Source organism: Ranitomeya variabilis, chromosome 4 (assembly GCF_051348905.1).
Source record: "Ranitomeya variabilis isolate aRanVar5 chromosome 4, aRanVar5.hap1, whole genome shotgun sequence".
Taxonomy (NCBI): domain Eukaryota; kingdom Metazoa; phylum Chordata; class Amphibia; order Anura; family Dendrobatidae; genus Ranitomeya; species Ranitomeya variabilis.
This window is the reverse complement of record NC_135235.1, coordinates 231,396,416-231,423,987: the sequence shown is the minus strand read 5'-3', so window position 1 is coordinate 231,423,987 and position 27,572 is coordinate 231,396,416. Positions and strand designations below refer to the sequence as shown.

General features: G+C 43.8%; 2 protein-coding genes across 4 annotated transcripts in view; both read right to left on the bottom strand.

Annotated features, from left to right (window-relative positions):
- The window catches only part of HPN (hepsin), a 38,817-nt gene extending 34,896 nt beyond the window's left edge, over positions 1–3,921 (bottom strand). Inside the window, exons 1-2 of the mRNA XM_077260190.1 lie at positions 3,825–3,921; positions 2,381–2,454 (exon numbers count right to left, since the gene is read on the bottom strand). The gene's annotated coding sequence lies outside the window, so the exon portion shown is untranslated. The remainder of the gene's footprint in view (positions 1–2,380; positions 2,455–3,824) is intronic.
- A 1,059-nt stretch (positions 3,922–4,980) lies between these two features.
- Positions 4,981–26,484, bottom strand: LOC143770511 (uncharacterized). Of its 3 annotated transcripts, XM_077260188.1 has the most exons (6): positions 26,172–26,484; positions 20,286–20,323; positions 11,832–12,193; positions 11,334–11,412; positions 8,431–8,503; positions 4,982–5,455 (listed from the first exon to the last, which is right to left on the bottom strand). In XM_077260188.1, exons 2-5 carry the CDS (start codon positions 20,306–20,308, stop codon positions 8,443–8,445), a joined length of 525 nt encoding a protein of 174 aa, XP_077116303.1. In that variant the 5' UTR covers positions 20,309–20,323; positions 26,172–26,484; the 3' UTR covers positions 4,982–5,455; positions 8,431–8,442. The 3 variants fall into 3 exon arrangements, 2 of the variants coding, with proteins under 2 accessions (XP_077116301.1, XP_077116303.1); XM_077260186.1 differs by lacking the exons at positions 20,286–20,323; positions 26,172–26,484 and adding an exon at positions 12,768–15,006 and having other exon boundaries at positions 4,981–5,455; XR_013214650.1 differs by lacking the exon at positions 20,286–20,323 and having other exon boundaries at positions 26,172–26,483.
- Positions 26,485–27,572: the final 1,088 nt, after the last annotated feature.

Sequence of the window (27,572 nt, the reverse complement as noted above, 5' to 3'; positions counted from 1 at the left end):
ATGTACACAGTCACTGCACCAGCAGAATAGTGAGCGCAGCTCTGGAGTATAATACAGGATGTAACTTAGAATCAGTAATGTAATGTATGTACACAGAAGCATTTCTCCGTGAACAGAGACTAAAATAATACAAAATTCAGCAGCTTGAAACCAAAATCCCTTCCTCAACAATGTAAATAGAGCAACAAGGAGGAAAAGTGGTGAAGAATGGAAATCACAGGATCGATAGACATGTTAATGATTTGCAAACAATGAAAATATGAAAATAAAATCTTCACAACCTCAGGATTTGGCTGCTATCACTGAGGTTATCAATTGTTGATTACAGAAGATTCTGCCACTGAATGTACAATTCATCAAGATCCGTTGCTGGCCAGCTCCTGTGTAATTACCAACTAATGTTGTGTCCTATGCCCCTCTATGGAGACAAGTCCGGAGATGCTGCAGCCACGGGAGACAAGTCCGGAGACGCTGCAGACACGGGAGACAAGTCCAGAGACGCTGCAGCCATGGGAGACAAGTCCGGAGAAGCTGCAGCCATGGGAAACAAATCCAGGGACGCTGCAGCAACTGGAGACAAGACCGGAGACACTGCAGCCACGGGAGACAAGTACGGAGACACTGCAGCCACGGAAGACAGGAAGACAAGTCCGGAGATGCTGCAGCCACGGGAGACAAGTCCAGAGATGCTGCAGCCACGGGAGACAAGTCCAGAGATGCTGCAGCCACATGAGACAAGTCCATAGACGCTGCAGCCATGGGAGACAACTCCAGAGACATTGCAGCCACAGGAGACAAGTCCGGAGACGTTGCAGCCACAGGAGACAAGTCCGGATATGCTAAAGCCACGGGAGACAAGTCCAGAGACACTGCAGCCATGGGGTTAAGTCCGGAGATGCTGCAGCCATGAGTGCAGGTTTAGGGAAAGAAGCACAAGTAACATGCGGCCTGGCATTGTCATGTTGGAATGGTTCCTGGGACACTTTGGAGAATTGGCCGCACCACTTGTTCCACCATTAATTGAACGCTGAGCTGTTATCTACCCTACTTTATGCCACCTTCCACCATCAGAAGGCATTTGTACATATTTTGGGCTACGAGTCAGATTACAATTGACTTTACGCCATTGACCTCAAAGGCTGTCATGGCACAGAGCAAGATGCCAATGAAAGCTGGAATGGAGGTCTGTCCTTTTCAGTGATGAGTCCCACTTTTGTCTTCGATGCATTGATAGCTGGAGATTGGTCTGGAGACCAAGTGGGCAACACCATGAAGAGCAAAGAAAAAAGAAAAAAATCTGCACCGCTGCTGTGCTGACCCTGTTGTACCTCTGTCTCTATTACCATCCACTGCTGCTAGTGCTTATATGCTTCCAAAAATACGGGATATAGGGTGCAACACCTGTAGTGACATGCAAAGTTCAAACAGTAGAAAAAATGGTGTGCACTCACCTTCCCGATAAAAAATTCCTTTATTGAGACATTAGCAGTTCAGACAGGGAGAACATGTAGTGAAGCAGGATGACAGCTGTTTCGCGCGAGCAGCGCTTCCACAGATCCTGATGTCTCAATAAAGGAATTTTTTATCGGGAAGGTGAGTGCACACCATTTTTTCTAATGTTTGAACACCATGAAGAGGTCTTCACGAGGGAGCGTCACACCAGTCCTACTACTTGGATTATGGTGTGGGATGGTATAACATACAGAAGCCGGACCCCTCTAGTCTTTGTTCCCGGTGCACTAAGAGCTCAGTTGCATTGATTTGATTGTGCAACTATTGGGAGAAGCCAATTCTCCAAAATGTCCCAGGAGCCGATCTTCTCTCTCATTGAGAGACTTCATTGGCCGCTGATTACACAGGAGCTGCCAGCAGTGGATCTTGATGATTTTCACAAGTGCATTCAGCAGCAGAACGTTCCTCAGACAATCATTAATAACCTCACTGATAGCAGACGAGGCTGGAGGTGCCGGGATTCCTGCACGAGGCTCAAACTCCAGAAATAGAGTTTGTGAACATGTTGTTTCCATTTTCCATAATTTGGAGATTGGTAATGTCTCCATCTAGTGATTTCAATCATTCCAAAACGTTTCCGGGTCTACTTGTCAGGAGAGCAACCAGGGATGGTGGCAGGTAGAAGTAGACTTGTAGAGTTCCACCAATGTGGTTGCTCGATCAGGGTCCTGTGAATTCATTAGGTCAACCGTAGTATGTATTTTAATGGCCACAATGTAGGACTGGCTGTGGACCTTCCCAGACTTTACCTTTTGGTTGTCAGAGGTGTCAAGAGCAGGATCCCATTTTAAAAATGTTTCTCAGTTGAGACATCCACTTTATGGGATAATTGCCTTCTTGCATAAAGTTCCTCAAAGTCATGACCCACCTGGAATCCAGAGTTGATATGACCCAGAGGACCCCGTGTCATCTTGCACCCCAGGGCTTCATCTCACATCACTCCTGTAAGAATAGAGTCTTTAATGATGCAAAGAACCGAACACCAGACAGTATTACCAAAAACACAGCTCTAATTGTATCCGAATCTTCTCCATGTTCCTAGTCATGTCCCGCACTTACGAGCCTCAAATCAACCTTACAAATGGCCTTTAAATCTAGAACGTGGAAGGAAGTAGAAAAAAACTGTATTCCAACCAATATATTTGGTAATCCGGATAAAAAAAACCCTAACAGTTTGAGAAATTTAGTTTAAATATTAGGACTACTTTTCAATAAGCTTCCTGAAATAAAAACCACCATAGATGTAAAGATTCTCCATCAATCCTATATTTCATTGCATCTTCATCTAGATGACTATTGATAAGAATGGGAATTATTTATGGAAACCAAGGAAAAACAGATGTGAGATGCCACAAAAAAAAGTCTGTTTTATGCCTGATACATAAAAACTATTGCATGAGGAGGTAGCTTGGTTGGGGTTAAAGAAACGTTCATGAAGAAAGGTCCCGTGAGTTTGGTCGGGGATAGTCAAAGCTCAACATGGTCAACATGTTCTTCAGCTTATCCATGGCACTAAGCACAATCTTTTGAGCAGCATCCAGGAACGCACCTCAAGTGGGTCAAGTCCCGCAACCCCTGCCTTTCAAGTTCTTCTCTGAGTACAGAGCTGGACAAACTCAAGAAGCCAAGCTGCCCAAACTTCTAGAGATTTGTAACTTGTGTCAAGGTCTTTGGGTTTTTTCTACTGTGTTTTCTCGAGTTCTTACGCCCTGGCCACCAAGGAAGTCAAATATCTCTTCTGAAATAATTCGCTGAGTTTTAAAGACTGAAATAGACTGAGGCACCGCAATGACTGTTGACCCCTATTAACCAACAGCTGGCCCGCGGTTTGCGTGGGACGAGTCACATACGTCATAAGTACAACCAAAAGTGAAGACCATATCACAGAGCTTATAGATTGATGTGGACTGTTCCTTACACAGAGCCCTGAAATTACCACCAGAAGTGTAGCTTAAAGGCTCTGTGGGAAAAATTGGTAACATACCTCTTCAACTAACCTGGTGCTCTTTTATCTGGAAGGAGGGTTCTAGCAGGCAACAAGGTCTAGTTGTGACTGCTAATTCTGCACCCTCTATTGCCCCAGGTTGTGATTGGACATCTTTTGTGTTACTCCTTAAATTTCATGTCCACTGTAGATTGAGGAGATGGATGGACACAACCAGCACCCTATGACTCTTCATCGTCATCATATTCTCCTATGCCCTCTAAATTTATGACGTCACGTAGACCCAACTCAACACATTTTCCATCAACCGGTCAATAGTCATGGGTCTACGTATCGAAGACCTAACATTTGGAGATCTCTTACTTACCATGAAAGTCTCCAGTCAACTCAGGAGGGTAAATCAGAAATATTAGGGCAGGTGTTACGCAGATATTCTTTCCCTCTCGAGAGAGTTTGGTAAATCTGATGGGAAATCAGCGATGACCCTTCTACCGGACTCTGTCACTGATTAACCAGACAGAGGTACAGTCAGTGTTCTGTGTTCTTCCTAATTTTCTGGCTAATCTTTAAAAAGTTCATGTATTCCCCGTATGGACGAGATCAAAGCAAGAAGAAAGGTCTTTGATGGTCAATAGTTTTGAAGCAGTTTTCTTTCTGTTGGATTGACTTTGACCGTGACTCTCCGTAGGTCTACATCAACCTTTTTCTTTAGATCCTAGTATATTTTTGTACCTTATTAGCCAGCAGATAGAAAACTATTACAATTTGAGAGTTCTCAGTGGTTTATACTTTTTAATGGCTAACGGAAAAGATGGCAACAAATAGCAATCTTTTGAGAATACTAACAGCTCTTTATCAGGCACATACTGGATGAAGATATCAGAGTAGCCTCGAAAGCTACCTCGAAATTAATAAAAAATATATCCCCTGTTGGGGATAAATTGCCTCATTCTGTCCATCAGTGTGGGTCCCAGAGATTAGACCCCCAACAATCTACATGTTATCACCTATCCAGTGACCTCTACTCGGATTCCTGTTGAAAGTGGAGGAAGAACCAAGTCTGGGCACTTCTGCTCCATTCAAGATGGGGCTGAAGGACCCCAATTTTCAAAATATTTAGCATTCCGCACCGGGATCGATGCTGATGGCACTGCCTGCAGAACCTTCATCGCATCACCTCCAGTCCTGGCTTTGTGGTTGCAGAGCTGATGGCTTTCTACTGTGGATCTGGTGTTTAATAAAGGGTCCTCTGACCGATCCTGTGCAAGCCCCCATTGGGTCATAATTCTCTCTTGGGGCATATTTTGGTCCATTTATTTCCATGGGAGTTTGGAAAATAAATGATAACATTTGCACAGAGCTTTTTGGGAGTGAGTGGAGAGTACTTGACGTGTGAGGTCACAGTAGCCCTGTTCTTGAGATAGAAGCAGGTCCGAAAGATGGCACTGACATCTATAAACATTCCCTAAATGTCCTACATGAGAATGCACATTTACACTAAAATACCAAAAAAGAAAAACATAACCAAATTTATAATTTGAAAAAAATAGTTTAATTTTATAAAACTCTAAAATAATAAAAGACGTACAAGGGAGACGTCATAAAATCGCAAAAACGCGAATAATAAAGTTATTTTGTACAGAAAGGAAATTGCTGTAGAATAAGGGTTGGTTCCATGTGCACCAAGGACCACATGCAAAGACCATGTAATAGCCACGGACCACACACAGAGACCATGTTATAGCCACGGACCACATGGATGACTTTTTAGTTGGACAGATGGCTTGCTTGGCAAAATTCACGCCATGTAAAGGCAGGTCATGTCCACAATGCGGATAGGCAGATGGTGGTGCACGCGGAGCCTGAAATTTCCAAAATTTGCCGTTGCAATTGGCTCAGTTTTCAATACAGGGATCAGAACCCAGTCTAAGGCATGAGGAAGTTCTAAAGTGCTGTTCAATCTTCTCCAGAGTCTTAACAAGACAATTCCACTTCATGCTAAAAAAAAATGAAGACAATTTATTATTATTGTATCACATGGTCTAGTTTCTTATACAGCTGCACTCACAATTATCCCCTTCAATTGTAAATTTGTTTTATTAATACATTCTACCAACGTTCTGCTGTTGGCCACAAACACGACTAATATAACAAGCCCAATTCAGCGCAGTCTCAGGATTATTCCTCCCTTCATGACCAGAACCTTTGGATCATAGTAGAACCCTCTGGCTGTTATAACCTGCTGCAACCGTGATTTATCGCCGGACACCGTCTTATGGCAGTTCCTGAGGAACCCGAGCCCAGTCCTCATGGGTGATGGCCTCCAGGTCACTAGCATTCTGGGGTTTGGTGCTTCATCTGCCTTCCTCACATCCTAACAAAGATTTTCTTTGGGATCCAAGTCAGATGTCTGTGATGTCCGCTCCAAAACCTTTTAGGACTTCTTTTGACACCAAAACTTGATGGACTGTGAGATGCTGTGATCATTGTTCTGTTGAAAGGTCCAATGACAAAGCTTCAGCTACTCACAGAAAGCCGGACAAGATCTCCTAGGATCTTTTGATACTTAATTGAATCCATTTTCAAACATTATAGGTTTCCAGAGGCAGAGGAAGGAAAGCTTCCTCAGAGTTATCAGTGAGACACCACTATGCTTCATTGTTGATATTACCGAGCCTTCAAGATGCATCAATGTAGAATCACTAAGCATCGCCATGCTTCACTGTAGATATAACCAAGCCTCCAGCATGCTTCACTGTAGACATCACTGGGCCCCTCCATGCTTCACTGTAGACATCACCAAGTTCCCACCGTGCTTCACTGTAGACATCACCAAACCCCTACCGTGCTTCACTGTAGACATCACCGAGCTTCCACCGTGCTTCACTGTAGGCATCACCGAGCCGTCACCGTGCTTCATTGTAGACATCACCGAGCCACTACCGTGCTTCACTGTAGAAATTAATGAGCCACTACTGTGCTTCACTGTAGGCATCACTGAGCCTCCACCATGCTTCACTGTAGGCATCACTGAGCCTCCACCATGCTTCATTGTATACATCACAGAGCCTCCACCATGCTTCACTGTATACATCACAGGGCCTCCACCATGCTTCACTGTATATATCACAGAACCTCCACCATGCTTCATTGCATACATCACAGAGCCTCCACCATGCTTCACTGTAGACATCACCGAGCTTCCACCGTGCTTCACTGTAGGCATCACCGAGCCATCACCATGCTTCATTGTAGACATCACCGAGCCACTACCGTGCTTCACTGTAGAAATTACCGAGCCACTACCATGCTTCACTGTAGGCATCACCGAGCCTCCACCATGCTTCACTCTAGGCATCACCGAGCCTCCACCATACTTTACTGTAGGCATCACCGAGCCTCCACCGTGCTTCACTATAGGCAACACTGAGCCCCCCCATGTTTCATTGTAGACATCACCAAGCCCCAGCCATGCTTCACTGTAGACACTACCGAGCCTGCACTGTGCTTCACTGTAGCTGGGTGGCCCATTTGAATGTGTGCTTCATCCTTCCTGCATTTAGCCGATGAATAAGCCTGAATAGTTTCAGTTTTGTTTTCTTAATCCACAGAACATAATCCCAAAACGTCTGTGCCTTAGTTATATGGATCAAGCAAATTGAAGTCGACTTTCCTTGTACTTTTATGTCTGTAGAGGTGACATCCTGGAGTTCAGGCATGAAGACCTTCAACATTTTGCATGCATCTTACTGTACAAACTGAGTCTTGAGCATCGGCTGCCATCTCTGGAGGGTTTCTGACCACCCATCTCCTCAAGAATCTGGTGACAGACGGTAACAGCTTCCTCGATCTGCAGTCAATGACCTCAGCTTTCAGCTGTATCTCTAGGAGCATTCAATGACATTGAATCTTTTTGTTTCCACAAAGCAATATCTCAAATCTTTGGACCTCTCTTCATGCACAATCCCCCCAGCTAGTCCAAGTATTTGATGCGTTTTATCTCAAGCACCTGATGTGGCTAATGAAGCCCTGGATTATTATATCGGGTGCTGGAGACACATTTGTGCTGAGAGATTCAATTTTGGGTGTGAATAATTCTGAAACTGCAGCAAACAGTCAAAAGTGTCCTTTGGCGCCGAACTTGGACACCACTTGTTATTTTCATTGGGTCCAGATATTTACATTGTTCCTGTCTCATTGGTTTATTGCAAACAGCAGAAAGTTTAGAAATTTTCATAATAAACCAAATTTATTTGCTGCCGGAAACTGAATATGAGGCCAAAATCATGAACGGCTCCGAAACAGACAAGGTGCGAATCATTCAATACTAATTTTTCGCTCTGTAGTTTCAATTCCTGATTTTGGCGTACAGATACTGACATGAGAATAAGGCCCAATAGAGATGATCAGGTTGTTACATGTAAAACGGAATTTCCTAATCTAGTCTGCAATGTTGTGTATTGACCACTAGGTGTGAGCACATGTAAATGTGATACAAATGTAACCGCATACACTGTAAGAGCAGTGATCAGAGCTCCAATCACTACTGTTTAACCATTTGAATGCTGATGACTGATTTAAATGGCTGGTTTATTAGCGTGCATTTGCATAGGTTGAAATCGGACCTTGCAATTGATTATCATGGCAGTCGCATGCCATCTTCGCCCTCCTAAGAAGCCCAGTCCATCTCTGCACTTGCTAGTTTTTCAATGTCTTTTTTACAATGTGGAGCCCAGAACTGGACTCAGTATCCAGATGACGTCAGACCAAGGAGGAGTAGAGGGGGAGAATTACTTCACGTGATCTGGACTATGCTTCTCTTATACATCCTACAACTGTATTTGTCTTTTTTGCTGCTGCATAAATCTGTTGACTCCTGTGCAATCTGTGATCTAATAGTATATCTAAGTGTTTTTCACACGTGCTGTTGCTTCGTTCCTCACTACCCCTTTAAATCCGCCCTCCTTACTTACACACTCAGCTCTTCATATAGTTTCCAGAGGTTGATCCCCATCAATCAGTATCCTTGTCTCATCTGGATCAGTGCTGAAAGTGACAAATCGAGACAAATAACTATTTTGTAGTTGTTTTGCTGTAGGTCTCCATGACTCTCTATAGCATAATCTAATACATAATTGCCTAGAATACTACTTCCTGCAATTTGTGCCAACTTCCGTGGCTTTGTCCGGAGCTAATGTCCGGAGCTAATGTCCGGAGCTAATGTCCGGAGCTAATGTCCGGAGATAAGTGACGTCACCAGTGTCCTACACCCAGGCAGAGCACAGGGGCCCCAGGCAGCATATGGGGCCCCAGGCAGAGCACAGGGGCCCCAGGCAGCATATGGGGCCCCAGGCAGAGCACAGTGGTCCCAGGCAGAGCACAGGGGCCCCAGGCAGCCTATGGGGCCCCAGGCAGAGCACAGTGGCCCCAGGCAGAGCACAGGGGCCCCAGGCAGCATATGGGGCCCCAGGCAGAGCACAGGGGCCCCAGGCAGCATATGGGGCCCCAGGCAGAGCACAGTGGCCCCAGGCAGAGCACAGTGGCCCCAGGCAGAACATGGGGCCCCAGGCAGAGCACAGGGGCCCCAGGCAGCATATGGGCCCCCAGGCAGCATATGGGGCCCCAGGCAGAGCACAGGGGCCCCAGGCAGCATATGGGGCCCCAGGCAGAGCACAGGGGCCCCAGGCAGCATATGGGGCCCCAGGCAGAACATGGGGCCCCAGGCAGAACATGGGGCCCCAGGCAGAGCACAGGGGCCCCAGGCAGCATATGGGGCCCCAGGCAGAGCACAGGGGCCCCAGGCAGCATATGGGGCCCCAGGCAGAGCACAGTGGCCCCAGGCAGCATATGGGGCCCCAGGCAGAGCACAGTGGCCCCAGGCAGAGCACAGGGGCCCCAGGCAGCATATGGGGCCCCAGGCAGAGCACAGGGGCCCCAGGCAGCATATGGGGCCCCAGGCAGAGCACAGGGGCCCCAGGCAGCATATGGGGCCCCAGGCAGAACATGGGGCCCCAGGCAGAACATGGGGCCCCAGGCAGAGCACAGGGGCCCCAGGCAGCATATGGGGCCCCAGGAAGAGCACAGGGGCCCCAGGCAGCATATGGGGCCCCAGGCAGAGCACAGTGGCCCCAGGCAGCATATGGGGCCCCAGGCAGAGCACAGTGGCCCCAGGCAGAGCACAGGGGCCCCAGGCAGCATATGGGGCCCCAGGCAGAGCACAGTGGTCCCAGGCAGAGCACAGGGGCCCCAGGCAGAGCACAGTGGCCCCAGGCAGAGCACAGTGGCCCCAGGCAGAGCACAGGGGCCCCAGGCAGAACATGGGGCCCCAGGCAGAGTACAGGGGCCCCAGGCAGCATATGGGGCCCCAGGCAGAGCACAGTGGCCCCAGGCAGAGCACACACCAAATCGGAGGCCGAGGGGCCCCGCCAACCAAATCGGAGGCCGAGGGGCCCCGCCAACCAAATCGGAGGCCGAGGAGCCCCGCCCACCAAATCGAAGGCCGAGCAGCCCCGCCCACCAAAGCGGAGGCCGAGGGGCCCGGCCCCACCCACCAAAGCGGAGGCCGAGGGGCCCCGCCCACCACATCGGAGGCCGAGGGGCCCCGCCCACCAAATCGGAGGCCGAGGGGCCCCGCCCACCAAATCGGAGGCCGAGGGGCCCCGCCCACCAAATTGGAGGCCGAGGGGCCCCGCCCACCAAATCGGAGGCCGAGGGGCCCCGCCCACCAAATCGGAGGCCGAGGGGCCCCGCCCACCAAATTGGAGGCCGAGGGGCCCCGCCCACCAAATCGGAGGCCGAGGGGCCCCGCCCACCAAATCGGAGGCCGAGGTGCCCCGCCCACCAAATCGGAGGCCGAGGGGCCCCGCCCACCAAATCGGAGGCCGAGGGGCCCCGCCCACCAAAGCGGAGGCAGAGGGACCCCGCCCACCAAATCGGAGGCCGTGGGGCCCCGCCAACCAAATCGGAGGCCGAGGGTCCCCGCCTACCAAATTATTCTTACATTTGAATAAATAAAGTATATATGGATTCTAGACTCCTGATTCTTTAGAATCGGGCTGCCATCTAGTAATAATAATCTTTATATGGCGCTAACATATTCCGCAGCGCTTTACAGTTTTGCACACATTATCATCGCTGTTCCCCATTGGGGCTCACAATCTAGATTCCCTATCAGTATGTCTTTGGAATGTGGGAGGAAACCGGAGAACCCGGAGGAAACCCATGCAAACACGGGGAGAACATACAGACTCCTTGCAGATGTTGTCCTTGGTGGGATTTGAACCCAGGACCCCAGCACTGCAAGGCTGCAGTGCTATCCACTGCGCCACCGTGCTGCCCTGGGAGCTGTAGTTTATTGTCAGGGAACTACAATCGATATCAGTGTATGATGCTGCAATCTGAAGTCACAACAGACATACAGGTAAAAAAGTCATATGGATTAGTGTGGACACTGCGCAGCGGCACAAATCTCTCTCCCATCCTGCCATTGATGTAGAATGCAGTCACAGCTGTGTGTGTGTGTGTGTGTGTGCAGCAGAGCTGTATGTGAGTGTGTGTATGTACAGCAGAGCTGTGTGTATGTGCAGCAGAGCTGTGTGTATGTGCAGCAGAGCTGTGTGTATGTGCAGCAGAGCTGTGTGTATGTGCAGCAGAGCTGTGTGTATGTGCAGCAGAGCTGTGTGTATGTGCAGCAGAGCTGTGTGTATGTACAGCAGTGCTGTGTGTATGTACAGCAGTGCTGTGTGTATGTGCAGTTGTGTGTGGGAAGAGCCAATCTGCCAAAATGCTAAGTCAGCAGATCGCTCCTATTTGTTTGCGGTGAGACTCCTCCGGTCGTGTCCCTGATTGTAACAACTTTGTATCAGTAAGAACTTACCCCTGGAATGTCCGGAGATTTTGGCGTACCTTTCTCTTTGTAAAATGGGACAGGGAAGAAACCAATCGGCTTTTTTTAACTAAAATATAGAAAGAAAAAAAAACAATTGGAATTGTTTTAAAGGCGTTCTCCACTGCTCAGACAACCTCTAAAAAGTCGTTAGGTTTCCTCCTTGTAAAATAATGACACCTACACTCACCTCCGGTGCTGGCGCTGTTCCAGCGGTGTCGGCCTGCTCAGGCGATCACTGCAGCCGATCAATGCTGGCGTTACTTTCCCCGCCTTCGGACAAATCACTTACATCCGGTGGAAGAGCGTGCTGTTTTCTTACTTCTGCCGGATGCATGTGATTTGTCCGCAGACGGTGAGAGTAAAGCTACATTGTTATGTCATGCGATCCCCGGGAGAGCCGGTGTTGACACCGCTGGAACAGCGCAGACACCGGAGAGGAGTATAAGTGTGATTATTTGACAAGGGCAGAATTCTTGAAATACTGACCTAATCTGAGAATGTGTCCTGGTGCGACCACGATGAGTTTACACGACCACTTCATGCTGGAGCAGCAGTGGTACACCAGCATCACTAGCATCTCCCAGAAATTCGGATCCTCAAGGCAACAATTGTAAACACGAAGGGAAAGGCCACGGATTGTCCGGAACATCTCTCCAAAACTCTTGGTTACATTTCTCCAGGTCTTTGATAAAGCTTCATCCTGGTACCGGGCTCCTCTCGATTGGTTCCTGACTTCTTCATGGGAGGGTTCAAGAATTCCGACTCCTCCATCGTTCCTCCCTTCAGGTCTTCTGTCCTTCCACAGATCAATAAAGTCATCGCTTTCTTCGACACTGAAGCGGATGTTCCTGTAGAGAAACATATTTACAGATTCACTTCATTTGAAGCAAAAAAGTTGCAAAAAAAAAGTAAAAAAATTGTTCATCAATCATGAGACCAGGATTGAGCTGGATGAATGAAATCTGTATCCCATAATGTCTCAAAATATGCCCCATAAGTGCTCTTAACCCTTCATATGACGATTTGAAGGGATGGTATGTATCTCTTTTTTTTTCTGGGCCACTGACCACGTCAAAGTTGAATGTGTAGGAAACAAAGAACCTTTAAAAGCCAAATTATTATTTATTTTAAATAAGACCCAATTGCAAAAATTATTTTTAGCCTCATACTCATTCAATTAAATAAAGTCTCCAATGGTGATCACAATTAAAGGATCGATTTATCAATTGTGTTTCCCCAGAATGACTTGTGCATAGACGATGAGCTATTACGTTGTATTTTATTTGTCTCTTGTTTTGTATTGTTAAATAATTGTTATCTTTTGTAAACCTCAAATTTTATGTAACTAGAGACAACTAAAAGAAGAAAAGGCTTTGTGGTGAAGGACATCCAAACTCAGTATATACCATAAATGAAACATACCCCAAGCCAAAAAAATCAGCAGAATGTCGTGAATGCAAGATGTGCGCCATTACTTATGTTGTGCAGTGATCTCGGAGGACTGGAGACGGACAAAGTACTGACCTATAGTAAAGAAGCCAGAGATGAGCTCAATAGTGGAAAGAATAGGATTGGACGGTGGGCAGCGGGATGGCGAGTAAATTAGGTATTTTTTTTATATCATGTACCAGAAAACTATATACTTATATACTATATAAACTTATATATCAATTTGAGACCAAAGTTTTCTTGTACATGACACAGTATATATATAGTTAGTTATTTACATTTTCAAACTTACCAAAGAAAAAACCTCTTCTGAGGAAGTTGTCAAATATCCCGGAAAATGTTGCGTTCACACATTGCACTTTTTTTTTTTTGCTGCTTTTTTAATGCAAATTTTAAAGCTGTGTTTTACAGCACCAGCAAAAGCTATGAGATTTCAGAAATCTCCTGCACACACATTGTTTTTTTCCTGACTGATTGGGAAAACTGCTGCGTTTGCGTTTTTTTTTCACCCATAGAAAGCAATGACTAAGTGCAAAAACACAGCAAAAACACAGGTGTGATATGGTGTGTTGGGGTATCATTCTGTCTATGTTCATATTTTTACTGATTTCAGGAGTTTTGTCTTGTTGCTCTGTATCGTTCTGTGTATTCACTCTAATGTGACGACACAACATTTAATCTTAATTATCTAGAAGTCTACTTTCAGTTGGTCAAGAACCATAGACTGCTGTCATATGAGTCTTAAAAGTTGACTCTTGATATTTTTGAATGGCTGCTATATGTCAGTTCCTACAGCGTACTGTCTGTTATCTTTGCGAGACGCAGGGTCATTGAACAATCGATGTTTGATATGTTGACTGACCATTGTGGGGGACCCTGTAACTTGTTGACCTGCAGAGCAGACGACAAGCTTATGCACAGAGAGAGTTCTGCAACATCCTAGTCAGATAAATAGATTTTTCCATTGCAGAAATGACTGCAACAAAATCTGCACGGGCAGAGATGCAGGGACCCATTTAATCGGTCCCTGCTCTTTGATCAGATCACTGTGATTGGTCAGTGAGTTTGTCTGACCGATCACAGCACATGGTCGCTGGAAATATCACATCCCTGCACAATCACAGCAGGAGCTCGGCACAGCTGACAGCCGAGCTCCTATGGTAACAGCCAGGGATGGTGCCAGCGCTGACCCTGGCTGATTAACCCTCCAGACACCGTGATCGATAACGTTCGTGGCATTTGTAAGGTTGAGAGAGGGAGTGGGCTTCATTTCTCATCTTAATCACGAGGAGCCGATGGCTGTCATTGTGTGCCAAGAAAAGAGGCCTGTGAGACCCAGCCGTAGGCAGGGTGTAACAGGCAATTTGTCTGTGTAATATCACAAATTTCATGCATTGCAATGTATGAGATTGCTTATCAAACTAAGAAAAGTTAATGTTCCGTAGGGGAACTAACCAAAAAAGTTTTAAAAAAAAGAAGAGAATTAAAAAAGTATTTAAAAAAAACAAACAAAAAATACACAAAATAAAGAGCAAAAAATATTACACCAATAAATACACATACTTATGTAAGAACAAAAATGAACAAAAAAGTACACATATTTGCTATTGCTGCATCCAGAACAATCCAATCTATAAGACCGTCACACTAGTTTACACCTACAGTGAACACCGTAAAAAAAAAGTGGCAAAAAACTATGTTTTTTTATCATACTGCTGGAAAAAAGTGGAATAAAATACGATCAAAAAGGTCCATGTAAATAAAAATGCTACCGCTAAAACCGTCATCTTGTCCCACAAAAATAAAGCTGCCATGCAGAAAAATAAAAAAAAGTTATAGCTCTCAGAAGGAAGGGATGCAAAATCAACATTTTTTCTATAAAATAGATTTTTATTGTGTGAAAGCGATAAAACATAAAAATGACATAAATGAGGTATCGCTGTCATCGTACTGACCCGAAAAATAAATCTGATTTATCAATTTTACCACACACGGAGTGGTATAAAAAAAACTTCAAAAAATAATTCCTGAATTGCAAGTTTGTGTTTATTCTGCCTCACAAAAGTCATAATAGAAAGCGATCAAAAAATGTCATGTGCCTGAAAATGGGACCACGAAAAATGTCAGCCCTTGCATGATTCAGGAGGAAACCCATGCAAACTCGGGGAGAACAAAAACTCCTCGCAGATGTTGTCCTTGCTGTAATCACACCAACCTGAAGAATTAAGTAGCCTAATAACTTACACCACAAAAGGAATAGCATAAAAAATAAATATAACCAATTCTTTACCTGCTGTTGATTTTTTAATTCTGCCTCCCAAAGATCGCAGTAAGGCTCGGCTCACATTTATCCTGCGCTCTGCGCTGAGCGCTTACAACGGAGTTTCCATGTAAATCTCTGAAATACGTGATTCAGAGGGAACCTCTGGCAGAACATTCACTATAATGAGGCAGATGGAAGCACTGTGGACACCGTCTGACCTGTGATCCGGCGGTGTCCGTCTTTTTAGGATTGCATAAAAGTGCCGTCGGCCACAGTTTTGCGATGAAAGGGAAAAGACGTGCACTCTGGGATTTATGGAATTGGTGCTGGTTGAACCCGGAGAAATCCAGACCATTCAGAAATAGAAGAAAACAACCGCACTCAAATTATGGATTTGCGTCATAAATGTGAGGATTTTAATAGGAACACCACAGTGATATAATCAATTGTTGAGGTAACGTTTCGACCCTTTCATGGGCCTTTATCAAACCTCACTTCAAGAGGGAAAACAGGGGAGGTGAGCAATGTCAAGAAGGACACAGTGGCTCCACTACAGAAGGTAGTGTACAGAAACTGGGTGCATCCGGAACAGCACGGATAGGGAATGGGGTCCCTGTAAGAACTGTGGGTCCTATAGCAGGAGGAACGGCGGTGGTGTCGGCCACAGTTTTACGCACTTCTGAAAAGAAGGACAATACTGAACAGGGGCCAGATGGAGTCCAGAGTAACTCTGCTGCCCCATTATATGAGTGGATCACTCAGGGGTTTCATCTGAATCACGTCACTCAGAGATTTAGATGTAAACCCAGATTTAAGTGCTCAGCGCAGAGCGTTGGATAAATGTAATCCCAAAATGAATCCAATAAAAGCTTCCACTTAAACCACAAAAAACAAATCCTCACTCAGGTTCGTCATCTGTTAACAGAAATATAGGGGGCTTCCGTGTTACTGGCAGAGCAAAGGCTCTGGAAAAGTGACGTGGCTCCCACCATGAGAAATCCAGCAAAATCTGCGATCACAAATTACCCTCCTCATGAGCCTCACATTAGGCCTACACCGCAGTTAGTGTCCACATGTTTTGCATTACTGTAGCAAGAGGAGCTCACCTAATTAACGGGACATGTGTCTCGAGAGGCACAAGCAGGGCACAATGTACTAGGCACTATAACTTACTGGGCACTACAACGTACTGGGACTACAACGTACTGGAACTACAATGTACTGGAACTACAACGTACTGGAACTATGACGTACTGGAACTACAACGTACTGGGAACTACAGCGTACTAGGCACTACAACTTACTGGGCACTACAACGTACTAGAACTACAACGTACTGGGAACTACAACGTACTAGGCACTACATCTTACTGGGCACTACAACGTACTGGGAACTACAACGTACTGGAACTACAACGTACTGGAACTACAACGTACTGGGCACTACAATGTACTGGGAACTACAATGTACTGGGAACTACAATGTACTGGGAACTACAACATACTGGGAACTACAACATACTGGGAACTACAACGTACTGGAAACTACAACGTATTGGGAACTACAACTTACTGGGAACTACAACGTACTGGGAACTACAACGTACTGGGAACTACAACGTACTGGGAACTACAACGTACTAGGCACTACATCTTACTGGGCACTACAACATACTGGGCACTACAACGTACTGGGAACTACAACGTACTGGGCACTACAACGGACTGGGAACTACAACGTACTGGGCACTACAACGTACTGGGAACTACAACGTACTGGGAACTGCAATGTACTGGGAACTGCAACGTACTGGGCACTACAATGTCAGATTTGCATTTTCACTTAGCAACATCCATTGCTAGCAAAATAATCATGACACTTGTAGATGAATTCCCGATGGGTTTAATTTACAAAATGGGGTCACTTGAGGGGGATTCCGCTCTTCTATGACTTATGGGCTCCGTATATTAGACCTGCAAACTATTCTACAATGATTTGTTCTCCAAGAGTCAAATAGCACTCCGTCCCTCCTTGTTTCCAAAAAGTACTGTACAGCCACATATGTATTGCGACTCTAACAAGAAATTGTGCAACATCATGTGGTCCATTTTCTCCTATTATCCCATTTGAAAGTTTAAAAAATGTAAAATGGGGTAACTTTTGGGGGTTTCACCTGTTTAGGCACACCAGGGGCTCTCCAAACGCGACATGGAGTCCGCTACCAATTCCAGACAATTTTGTATTCTAAAAGTCAGATGCCGCTCCTTCCATTCCAAGCTCTGCCGTGCACCAAAACAGTAGTTTTCCACAAGGTATGGGGAATCATCGTTCTTTGGAGATATTGCACAAGAAATTGTATTGTCCATTTTCTCCTGTTACCCTTGTAAAAATGAAAACTGCGGGGCTAAATCAACATTTTTGGGGTAGAAAGTAAACTGTTCATTTTTTTCTTACACATTCCTTTAATTCCTGTGATGCATCTAAAGGGTTAAAAAAATATTGAATGTGGTTTTCAGCACCTAAAGGCGTGCAGTTTTGAGAATGGTGTCATTTTGGGGTATTTTCTGTCATATAGACCCCTCAAAGTCACTTCAAATGTGATGTGTTCACTAAAAAAAAATGGTTTTGAAAATTTTGTTGGAAAAATGGAAAATTGCGGATAAACTTTTAAACCTTATAACTTCCTAACAAAAAAAAATAAAGTTTTAAAAATGATGCAAATACAAAGTAGACATGTGGGAAATGTTATTAATCGAGCATTCTGTGTGATATAACTCTCTGATTTAAGGACATAAAAATGTAAAGTTTGAAAATTGCAAAATGTTTACATTTTTGGTCAAATTTTCGATATTTTCTTAATCCTAGACTTAATCCTATCATTAGTCCTAGACCTAATCCTAAGGCCGGGGTCACACTAGAGAGGAATGCGAACGTATGAGAGGCTCAAAAACAACGTATTGCACACGGACCAATGATTCTCTATGGGGCAGCTCCTATCTGCCGTATATTTCTCGGCCGTATTTTACGGGCTTAGAAAATCGCAGCATGCCGCGTTTGTCAGCGTATTGTGCAGAAAATCCGCCAATGAAAGTCTGTGGGGGTGAGAAAAATTGTGTGTATATATATATATATATATATATATATATATATATATATATATATAATAATAATAATAATAATAATAATTTTATTTATATAGCGCCAACATATTCCGCAGCGCTTTACAACTTATAGAGGGGACTTATACAGACAACAGACATTACAGCATAACAGAAATCACAGTTCAAAACAGATACCAGGAGGAATGAGGGCCCTGCTGCTCGCAAGCTTACAAACTATGAGGAAAAGGGGAGACACGAGAGGTGGATGGTAACAATTGCTTTAGTTATTTGGACCAGCCATAGTGTAAGGCTCGGGTGTTCATGTAAAGCTGCATGAACCAGTTAACTGCCTAAGTATGTAACAGTACAGACACAGAGGCTATTAACTGCATATATATAAAGAGAGAGAGAGACAAAAAAAGGAACAGCACAGTATGATACTTATCTTCGGGTGCAATCTGTCCAATGATTATCCAAACTTCATAGAATTCCAAGAAAGAGGCAGCACTCCATTGTTTCAGTGGGAAAATGCGCAGGATTTTAATCAACCCACATGTCTGGGCGACGTTTCGGCTACAAATGAGCCTTTCTCAAGGCAGAAAGGCTCATTTGTAGCCGAGACGTCGCCCAGACATGTGGGTTGATTAAAATCCTGCACATTTTCCCACTGAAAAAATGGAGTGCTGCCTCTTTCTTGGAATTCTCGCTCTCTCTCTCTCTATATATATACCGGTAGATATGTTGTTAGCCGGGGGGGCCAATAACCATGGTCCTCTCTAAGCTATTAATATCTGCTCTCAGTCACTGGCTTTCACACTCTGGCGGAGAAAATTGCGTGGGAGCCCACGCCAGTTTTTTCCATAATTTAACCCTTTATTTTAACACCTAGAGCTCACAAATTTTGCACACACACACTACTAACACTATAAGTGAGGAATATGTAAGGAGATAGGAAAAGCCGACAATTGAATTACCAGCTCTTCTGCTATCTAGCTCTGTATTAAATATAAATATATATATGTGTCTCACTGACACACACATATATATATATATATATATATATATATATATATATATATATATATATATATATATATATATATATAGACTGTATATATGTTTTCACGAATATTTGAGTCCATGGATCCATTCTATGTCCATTTTGCAAGCCGGTGAGAAAATCTCGCCGTACGGATGCCATAAGGAGGTTTACATGCGCAAAATACGCAGCCACACCTTGCCTACGGATGACATACGGATCACTGTTCAGGGAACATTTCTGTGTATTTGGTCTGTAAAAAACGGACAGTATTTTTATACGTTGTGTGTGACTCCAGCCTAACCCTAGTCCTAGACCTAATCCTAACCCTAATCCTAATCTCCTAGTCCTAATCCTATCCCTAACCCTAATCCTAGTTATGGTTAGAAAAACTACCGTATGTAAAATGTAATGTTTATTATAATGATATGATAGTGTTTTTTTTGTAATGGACAGTTTTTGTTAAACATAACATCATATGAAGAAATAAAAGGTACTCCAGTGTAGAAAAATATAAAACTTCATCTTTAATGGAAGAAAAATCATAAAAACAGGCACAATGCGGACAATCTATAGATCCCAGAGAGCTACCAATCGAGGTGTAACCATGATTAAGACCGGAGTGTCGAAACGCTTCGGTTGGTAGCTCTCTGGAATCTTAGGTTGTCCGCATTGTGTGTGTTTTTATGATTTTTTTCCATTAAAGACGAAGTTTTATATTATTCTACGCTGGAGTACCTTTTTTTCTTTATTCTTTGGAACTTGCAGGCCCAATCCAAGGCAGGCCCGAGCATGGAACTCATTAAACATTAAAATTAAAAATCCCTATTATACTACATATACTAAAATGGAAAGAATTAGAATTAGCGGACAGGATACATTTGAGCTGCTTCTCTCCCTAGTGTTGAAAAAGTTGAAATATCAAAATGTTGTAATTTCTTTTAAATGTTATTAAATAAAAGTTAACCATTAATACTATAATTTCTTACAATTTTTTTTTTTTTTTGGTGGGGGGGGGGGGTGATACATTGCCTTTAAGGGGTCAATATACGCCCAACTCTGGAGGCTACATACAGGATATACTTACTCGTCACAGCCTGTCTCCATCATCTCCAGAGACTTTTCCTGCAAACAGAGAGAAATTGAACGTCTGATATCCCAGAATATTTATCGATAGACGTCACACTTTACACTTCATCAATGTCATATGATTGGAGTAACTACGAGTACATTCCCCGACTCATGGCTGCCGTCCATCGCAGATTGTGCTCAAGCAAATTAGAATTTTGCATTAATTTTCATTTAATTAGTCTAAACTACAAAAAAAAAGCAATTTTGCAAAAATTAATCAAATGCAGAACTATGTACTTACAGATACAAAATAAATATTTTCTGCTGTCTAATCCTGTTCTACTGCATTCCCTTTGACCCTTCCCCCCCCTGCTGATGACTCTGTGCGCCCGTCTGAAAAAAAAAAATGTCTTGTGCAATACAGAATACGGCTTATTAGGGGAATTTTTCATCCTGCCCTTGTCTTTTTCACACAGCCGCAGATTTGTTTCAGTCATTTCCAGGGTGCAAAAACATCTGTGGTTAGCACAAGTTCCGCATCCCTGCTCCTTTAATGATTTATTACAATGCATCAGTCTGGAGTTCAAGATCTTTATCTTTTCAGAAGTTTGACTAAGGCCATGATCACACATTGCATTTTTTGCAGCATTTTTTCCTGCAGGCAAAACCTTCTCTATTAACAGTAAAGAAGCAAGTTTTGCTGTGTTTCTTGCTGCATTTTTGCTGTTTTATTTTTTTTGCTGTTTTTCAGGTACAGTTTTGTGCCTGTTGTTCCTGAGTTTTCTGCACCAAAAAAGCAGCAAAACCTGATTCCTGCATTTTTTTTGCACTTACTCATTGCTTTCTATGGTTGAAAAAACTCTGAAATAAGTGACGTTCTGCAGTTTGCAAAAACGCAGTGGTTTTCCAATTCCGTTAGGAAAAAAAATAAATTATGTGCAGGAGATTTCTGAAATCTTACTGTAAAACGCAGGTTGCATAAAAAAAGTAGCAAAAACATAACGTGTGAACATAGCCTAAAAGCTCCAGGGACCAAATGCCAAATGTGACATTTATTATACACATTAAATACAATATAATATATATGTATAATAATGTATAAATATATATATACGGTACATTATACATTATTATACATTTCTTTGGTTCAGCAAAGATAGGAGAATCCCTGACGCCGTATTTCTATAAAAGAACCTTCTAATTGCAAACACTGTCGGAATCTGCGTGTTTATAAACATAAAATAAACAAAAGGTAAATAAAAGCATAAACCATGCGCCTGTGCTATGATAACTGACATGTTTGCTCCATCATGAAGGGATCTCCTTGTTTTCTCCACCCTTCGTCTTTTAATATCAGCACTATTATTTTTTAATTATGATACTTTTGTCTTATCATCTGTAAAGGGAGCGTTAGAAACAAAAAACACCCCGAGGTTCTCCACCTGGCATTCTGATGGTTATGATCTGCATGTTCGGACACCTTGCCATTATCATCGTCAGGAATTGCATTCTCTGATTGTCTTCTTACTCCTGAGGATATATTATCCATCCATTTTTGGGTTTGTGGATTCGTTAGAAATGGAAGAAAACGGATGACTAATTAACCGATCTGTTGTCCATAGACTTCAATGTAAAAAAAAACGGATTCAGCAGAGATCAGTTTTTGAAAAACGAACTGAAAAGTTGGGTCTGCGCAACTTTTTTTGACAATAGATTGCTATTGGATGATTGCGGACATGAGAACAGAGTCTTACATGTACACCATAGATGCAGCAGACACTGTGTGCAGCCAGATTAGGGCTAGCGCTGAATATGTGAGCTATGCCATGACACCTATTTATTCTAAATGCTGGATCCTTTCTGTCCTTAACGGTTAATTATGGGTGAGTCACAGCAGGACCAACAAATTTAGCACCTCTGAAATACAAACTTAGAAAAACAAGGGATACAGTGGATTTAGCCCCTATCACTATATATTTTATTAATGCAATTTGTTACAAAACTCTTTATATTCTATATGAGGGGTCTTTGTTGCACCATTGACGCAGCCAAGAGCTTGGTGCACCGTTACGACCCCTCTAATTGCATACGGACCAGTTCTCTGTCCGTTCTTGAGAAACGAGAGAATTCTTAATACGAGGTGAATATCAGATTTCCATAAAGCAATGCGACTGCTGGTTTTAGCAAAACATTCCTTAGCCCTGGCCGAGCCTGAAGGGCTTATACAGCCTGTGCTGCACACCTCGCCTTCTACCACCGTGCCTGCATAATACTTAGGACAGGGTCCAGAAATTGTGGAGGCAGAGGCGCAATGTTAAACTTTTCCTCCCTATAACATGCAGAGGTCGGGAATGTACAGCTCTGGCAAAAACTAAGAGACCCCTGCACAGTTTTATAAAAATCCGCTTCTCTCCCTGTCTGATAGCCATTCCATCCCAGTGTCAGGTGTACAGTGTTCATTTTAGGACATGATCAGGTATCAAAGTCAAGTGTCAAAGTCAGGTATCAGACTCAAGTATGAATCCGGTATCAGACTCAGGTATCAGAGTCAGGTATCAGAGTCAGGTATCAAAGTCTGGTATCAAAGTCAAGTATCAAAGTCAGGTATCAGACTCAAGTATCAGAATCGGGTATCAGAGTCAGGCATCAGAGTCAGGCATCAGAGTCAGGCATCAGAGTCAGGCATCAGAGTCAGGCATCAGAGTCAGGCATCAGAGTCAGGCATCAGAGTCAAGTATCAAACTCAAGTATCAGAATCAGGTATCGGAGTTATTTCTGATGTTTGACTTTGATATGTGAAAGTCAGGTATTAGAATCAAGTATCAGAATTAGGTATCAGACAGAGTATTTCTGATGTTTGACTTGGATATGTGACAATGTCCTAAAATGAACACTGTACAGGTGAATTCAACCAGAGTACACCTCATTCTACTTAATGTTCTTCTGATTAGGTGATCACCTGAACCAAATCTTATTTAACAAAGGAAAGTATAAAAAACCCTGCTGTGGTGTTCACAATCCTCTTGCAATAGGAGAAGCTGGATGGCAAAACAAGTGCTAGTAATATCCCAAAAGTAATAGGAATGAAAAAATAACTTTTAACCATGCCAAAGGAGATGAAAAGAAAAGTCTTGAGTGAGGAAAAGAAGGGCTCAATTCTGGCTTTTTTAGCAGAGGGGCACAGTGAGCATCATGTTGCCTCCATCCTTAAAATTTCTAAGACGGCAGTCCATTACAACAAGGTCAAGCAGCAAAGATTGGGGACAACGAAGCTACAGACCGGCAGAGGGCAAAAACGACTCTCCACTGACCGAGATGACCATCATCTTATTCGAATGTCACTCAGCAACCGCAGGATGACATCAAGTGACCTACAAAAGGAATAGCAAATGTCAGCTGGGGTAAAGTGCACAGCAAGAATAGTCATAACAGGCTCCTAGAGGCAGGACTCACGTCATGTAAAGCTAGAAAAAAGCCTTTCATCAATGAGAAGCAAAGGAGAGCCAGGCTGAAGTTTGCCAAAGACCACAAGGATTGGACCATAGAGGACAGGAGTAAGGTAATCTTCAATGATGAGTCTAATTTTCAGCTTTGCCCAACACCTGGTCGTCTAATGGTTAGACGGAGACCTGGAAAGGCGTACAAGCCACAGAGTCTTGCACCCACTGTGAAATTTGGTGGAGGATCGGTGATGATCTGGGGATGCTTCAGCAAGGCTGGAATTAGGCAGGTTAACCTTTGAGAAGGATGTAGGAATCAAGCAGCATACAAGGTTATCCTGGAAAAACAGTTGGTTCCTTCTGCTCAGGCAATATTCCCCAACTCTGAGGACTGGATTTTCCAGCAGGACAATGCGCCATGCCACACAGCTAGGTCAATCAAGATGTGGATGAAGGACCATCACATCAAATCCCAGTCATGGGCAGCCCAATCTCCAGAACTGAACCCCACTGAAAACCCCTGGAATGTAATCAAGAGGAAGATGGATAGTCACAAGCCATCAAACAGAGAAGAACTGCTTACATTATTGTACCATGAGTGGCATAAGGTCACCCAAAATCAGTGTGAAAGACTGGCGGAAAGTATGCCAAGACGCAGGAAAGCTGGGATTAAACATCATGGTTATTCCACAAAATATTGATTTCTGAACTCTTCCTGAGTTTAAAACATTAGTATTGTTGTTTCTAAATGATAATGAACTTGTTTTCTTTGCATTATTTGAGGTCTGCAAGCAATGCATTATTTTGTTATTTTGACCATTTCTCTTTGACCATTAAATACAAAATTTATTGCTTGGAACTTCGGAGACATGTTGTCAGTAGTTTATAGAATAAAAGAACAATTTACATTTTACTCAAAAATATACCTATAAAGAGAAATATCAAACTGAACATTTTGCAGTGGTCTCTTAATTTTTGCCAGAGCAGTATATTCAGAACACCCCAGAAGACCTTCCATAGTGCAAGAACATCCCACAAGACCCACCATATACTGAGAATATGCAACAAGAGCCGTCATATACTGGGAACACCCCACAAGACTTGACGTTTTGGAGATGCTCTGACCAGTTGTCTAGATATTACAATTTAGCACTTTAGTAAAAACTAAAAGGACGAAAAATGCAATAGGGTCTGGATAAAGGATGGGAAACAAACGAACAGTCATGCTCACCAGGCGAGGTTGTATGCTCATCTGGCCAGGTTCTATGCTCGCCTGGTCAAGTTATGTGCTCACAATCAGTGGAAAATGCAGGCTTCTGCAGACACATGGAGAAGGAAACAAATGGGTTAAACCTGCGCTGCCGTCAGAAGGATGATGAGAAGACAGAGATCCACAGAAGGTGACATATTGGTCAACGCATTTTGAAGTTTCAAGCTTCTTCAAAAGGACAACCCTGGTGATCACCCGTTTATTTAACCCATTTGTTTCCAGCTCTCCCCAATTTGGAACTTGCCATAGTCACCCAGATTTTTCTCCTTCTCGCTGACGGCCCTCTTGCTGCCTAATACAATCCCCTCCCTCGTTCTTCCTCGAGAGGAGCCACTATCACCAGATAATCCATCCTATAGATCGTTGGACAAGCAGGAGCACCCGAAAAGACCCCATAACCTAGAGTCAGCCGGCACAGTGCAACCACACAGACATAGCAGCGGTAATCTTACCCTGTCCTGTAGCAGGTTGCTGCAGCTCTCCGACTGGAAGGTGTAAACTATCTGTAAACTTTCCTGATGACCAAAAAGAATCGAGGAGGTACAATCAACGTCACCTGGCTCTGAAGAAGGATATTAGTGGTCGTGATGCTTAATCAGATGACTGCCCTCTGATAGGAGGGTGCCCATACTATGAGTCATGGCTGGTGAGGGCCACGCCACGCCTTACAATATGTTCCCGAAGTGACATCTGCATCCACACCATTGACACCAACACTACCAGTTACATTCTTACAATGCTGAGTTACGGCACTCGAGACGTATAGAAAAATGGCCGATATTATTGCCGGCCCTGATGGTTGACTATGTCCTCCTTCCTTGTCCTAGTCGTGGTCACTAGACCTTCCTGGGAAGCAAGAAAAGGGGACGGGTAGTTCTAGGCTGCCACCAGTGTCGGGAATTGTTTTGTAAAAGATTTGACCCCTTCCCTCTTCAGAAAACTCAGAATTAGGGAAGATTCTGAAAACATCTCAGTAGGAATAGGGTCACCAAGAGAATGAACGTTTTTATGCAAAAGGGACCGAACGCTCCTCCAGACCATGCATGAGGGACCCTCTCTGCAAAATGAGTCAGCAATATACGAAACCCCATTTAAGAGTTTTAAGGACATACATAGGATATCCAGAGGAGGGGCAGAGAGGCTACATGGCCACTCTGCCTCAGCCATCTGTAGACCACACCAAGAACCTTACCTGTATGATCACTGTCCATCCGCAAGGAATGGGGGAATAAAAACATCTTCAAGGTCAAATAACAAAGACGTATGTCCACTCTTCCGATCCGGCCACTTCTGCTCCATTGTAGAGGTCACAGCTCCCATTCTTGATCTAAGGAGCCAAAGGACAAAAAGCAAATAGTAACACAAAACCCCAAAACTGCAAATCCTCCAAGCTCCTGTGATGGGTGACGTGTCAGTAATCCATCTCAAAGGTTTTCCTAAAAAAAAACTTTGGTAAATTCCTAGTAAAACTTTGTTTCCTACAGATGGTCTCCGTGACACTGGTGGGAGATCTTACTTTCTGAAGTTTGCTGGGGTTACAAAAGAATTTCAGGGTGTGATTAGCTGAAGGCAGTTATGCTGTTTACTTCCTCTTTGTAAACTTCCTGCCTGATATTCTAACTTGCTCCTACTTAACCCTTAAACTTTCACTGAGCAATTCCTCTAGACTGCACCATAAACAAGAAGACTTGGCTCTATGTATTCTCACCAAGAAACGGGAAATTGTGACTGTCAAAACCTCTGTCCCTTTCAAACTCAGGTTTTACATACATATGTAATGTATGTACACAGCGACTGCACCAGCAGAATAGTAAGTGCAGCTCTGGAGTATAATACAGGATGTAACTCAGGAACAGTAATGTAATGTATGTACACAGTGACTGCACCAGCAGAATAGTGAGTGCAGCTCTGGAGTATAATACAGGCTGTAACTCAGGATCAGTAATGTAATGTATGTACACAGTGACTGCACCAGCAGAATAGTGAGTGCAGCTCGAGTATAATACAGGATGTAACTCAGGATCAGTGATGTGATGTATGTACACAGTGACTGCACCAGCAGAATAGTGAGTGCAGCTCTGGAGTATAATACAGGATGTAACTCAGGATCTGTAATGTATGTACACAGTGACCGCACCAGCAGAATAGTGAGTGCAGCTCTGGAGTATAATACAGGATGTAACTCAGGATCAGTAATGTAATGTATGTACACAGTGACTGCACCAGCAGAATAGTGAGTGCAGCTATGGAGTATAATGAAGAATGTAACTAAGGATCAGTAATGTATGTACACAGTGACTGCACAGCAGAATAGTGAGTGCAGCTCTGGAGTATAATACAGGATGTAACTCAGGATCAGTAATGTAATGTATGTACACAGTGACTGCACCAGCAGAATAGTGAGTGCAGCTCTGGGGTATAATACAGTAGGTAACTCAGGATCAGTAATGTAATGTATGTACACAGTGACTGCACCAGCAGAATAGTGAGTGCAGCTCTGGAGTATAAAACAGGATGTAACTCAGGATCAGTAATGTAATGTATGTACACAGTGACTGCACCAGCAGAATAGTGACTGCTGCTCTGGAGTATA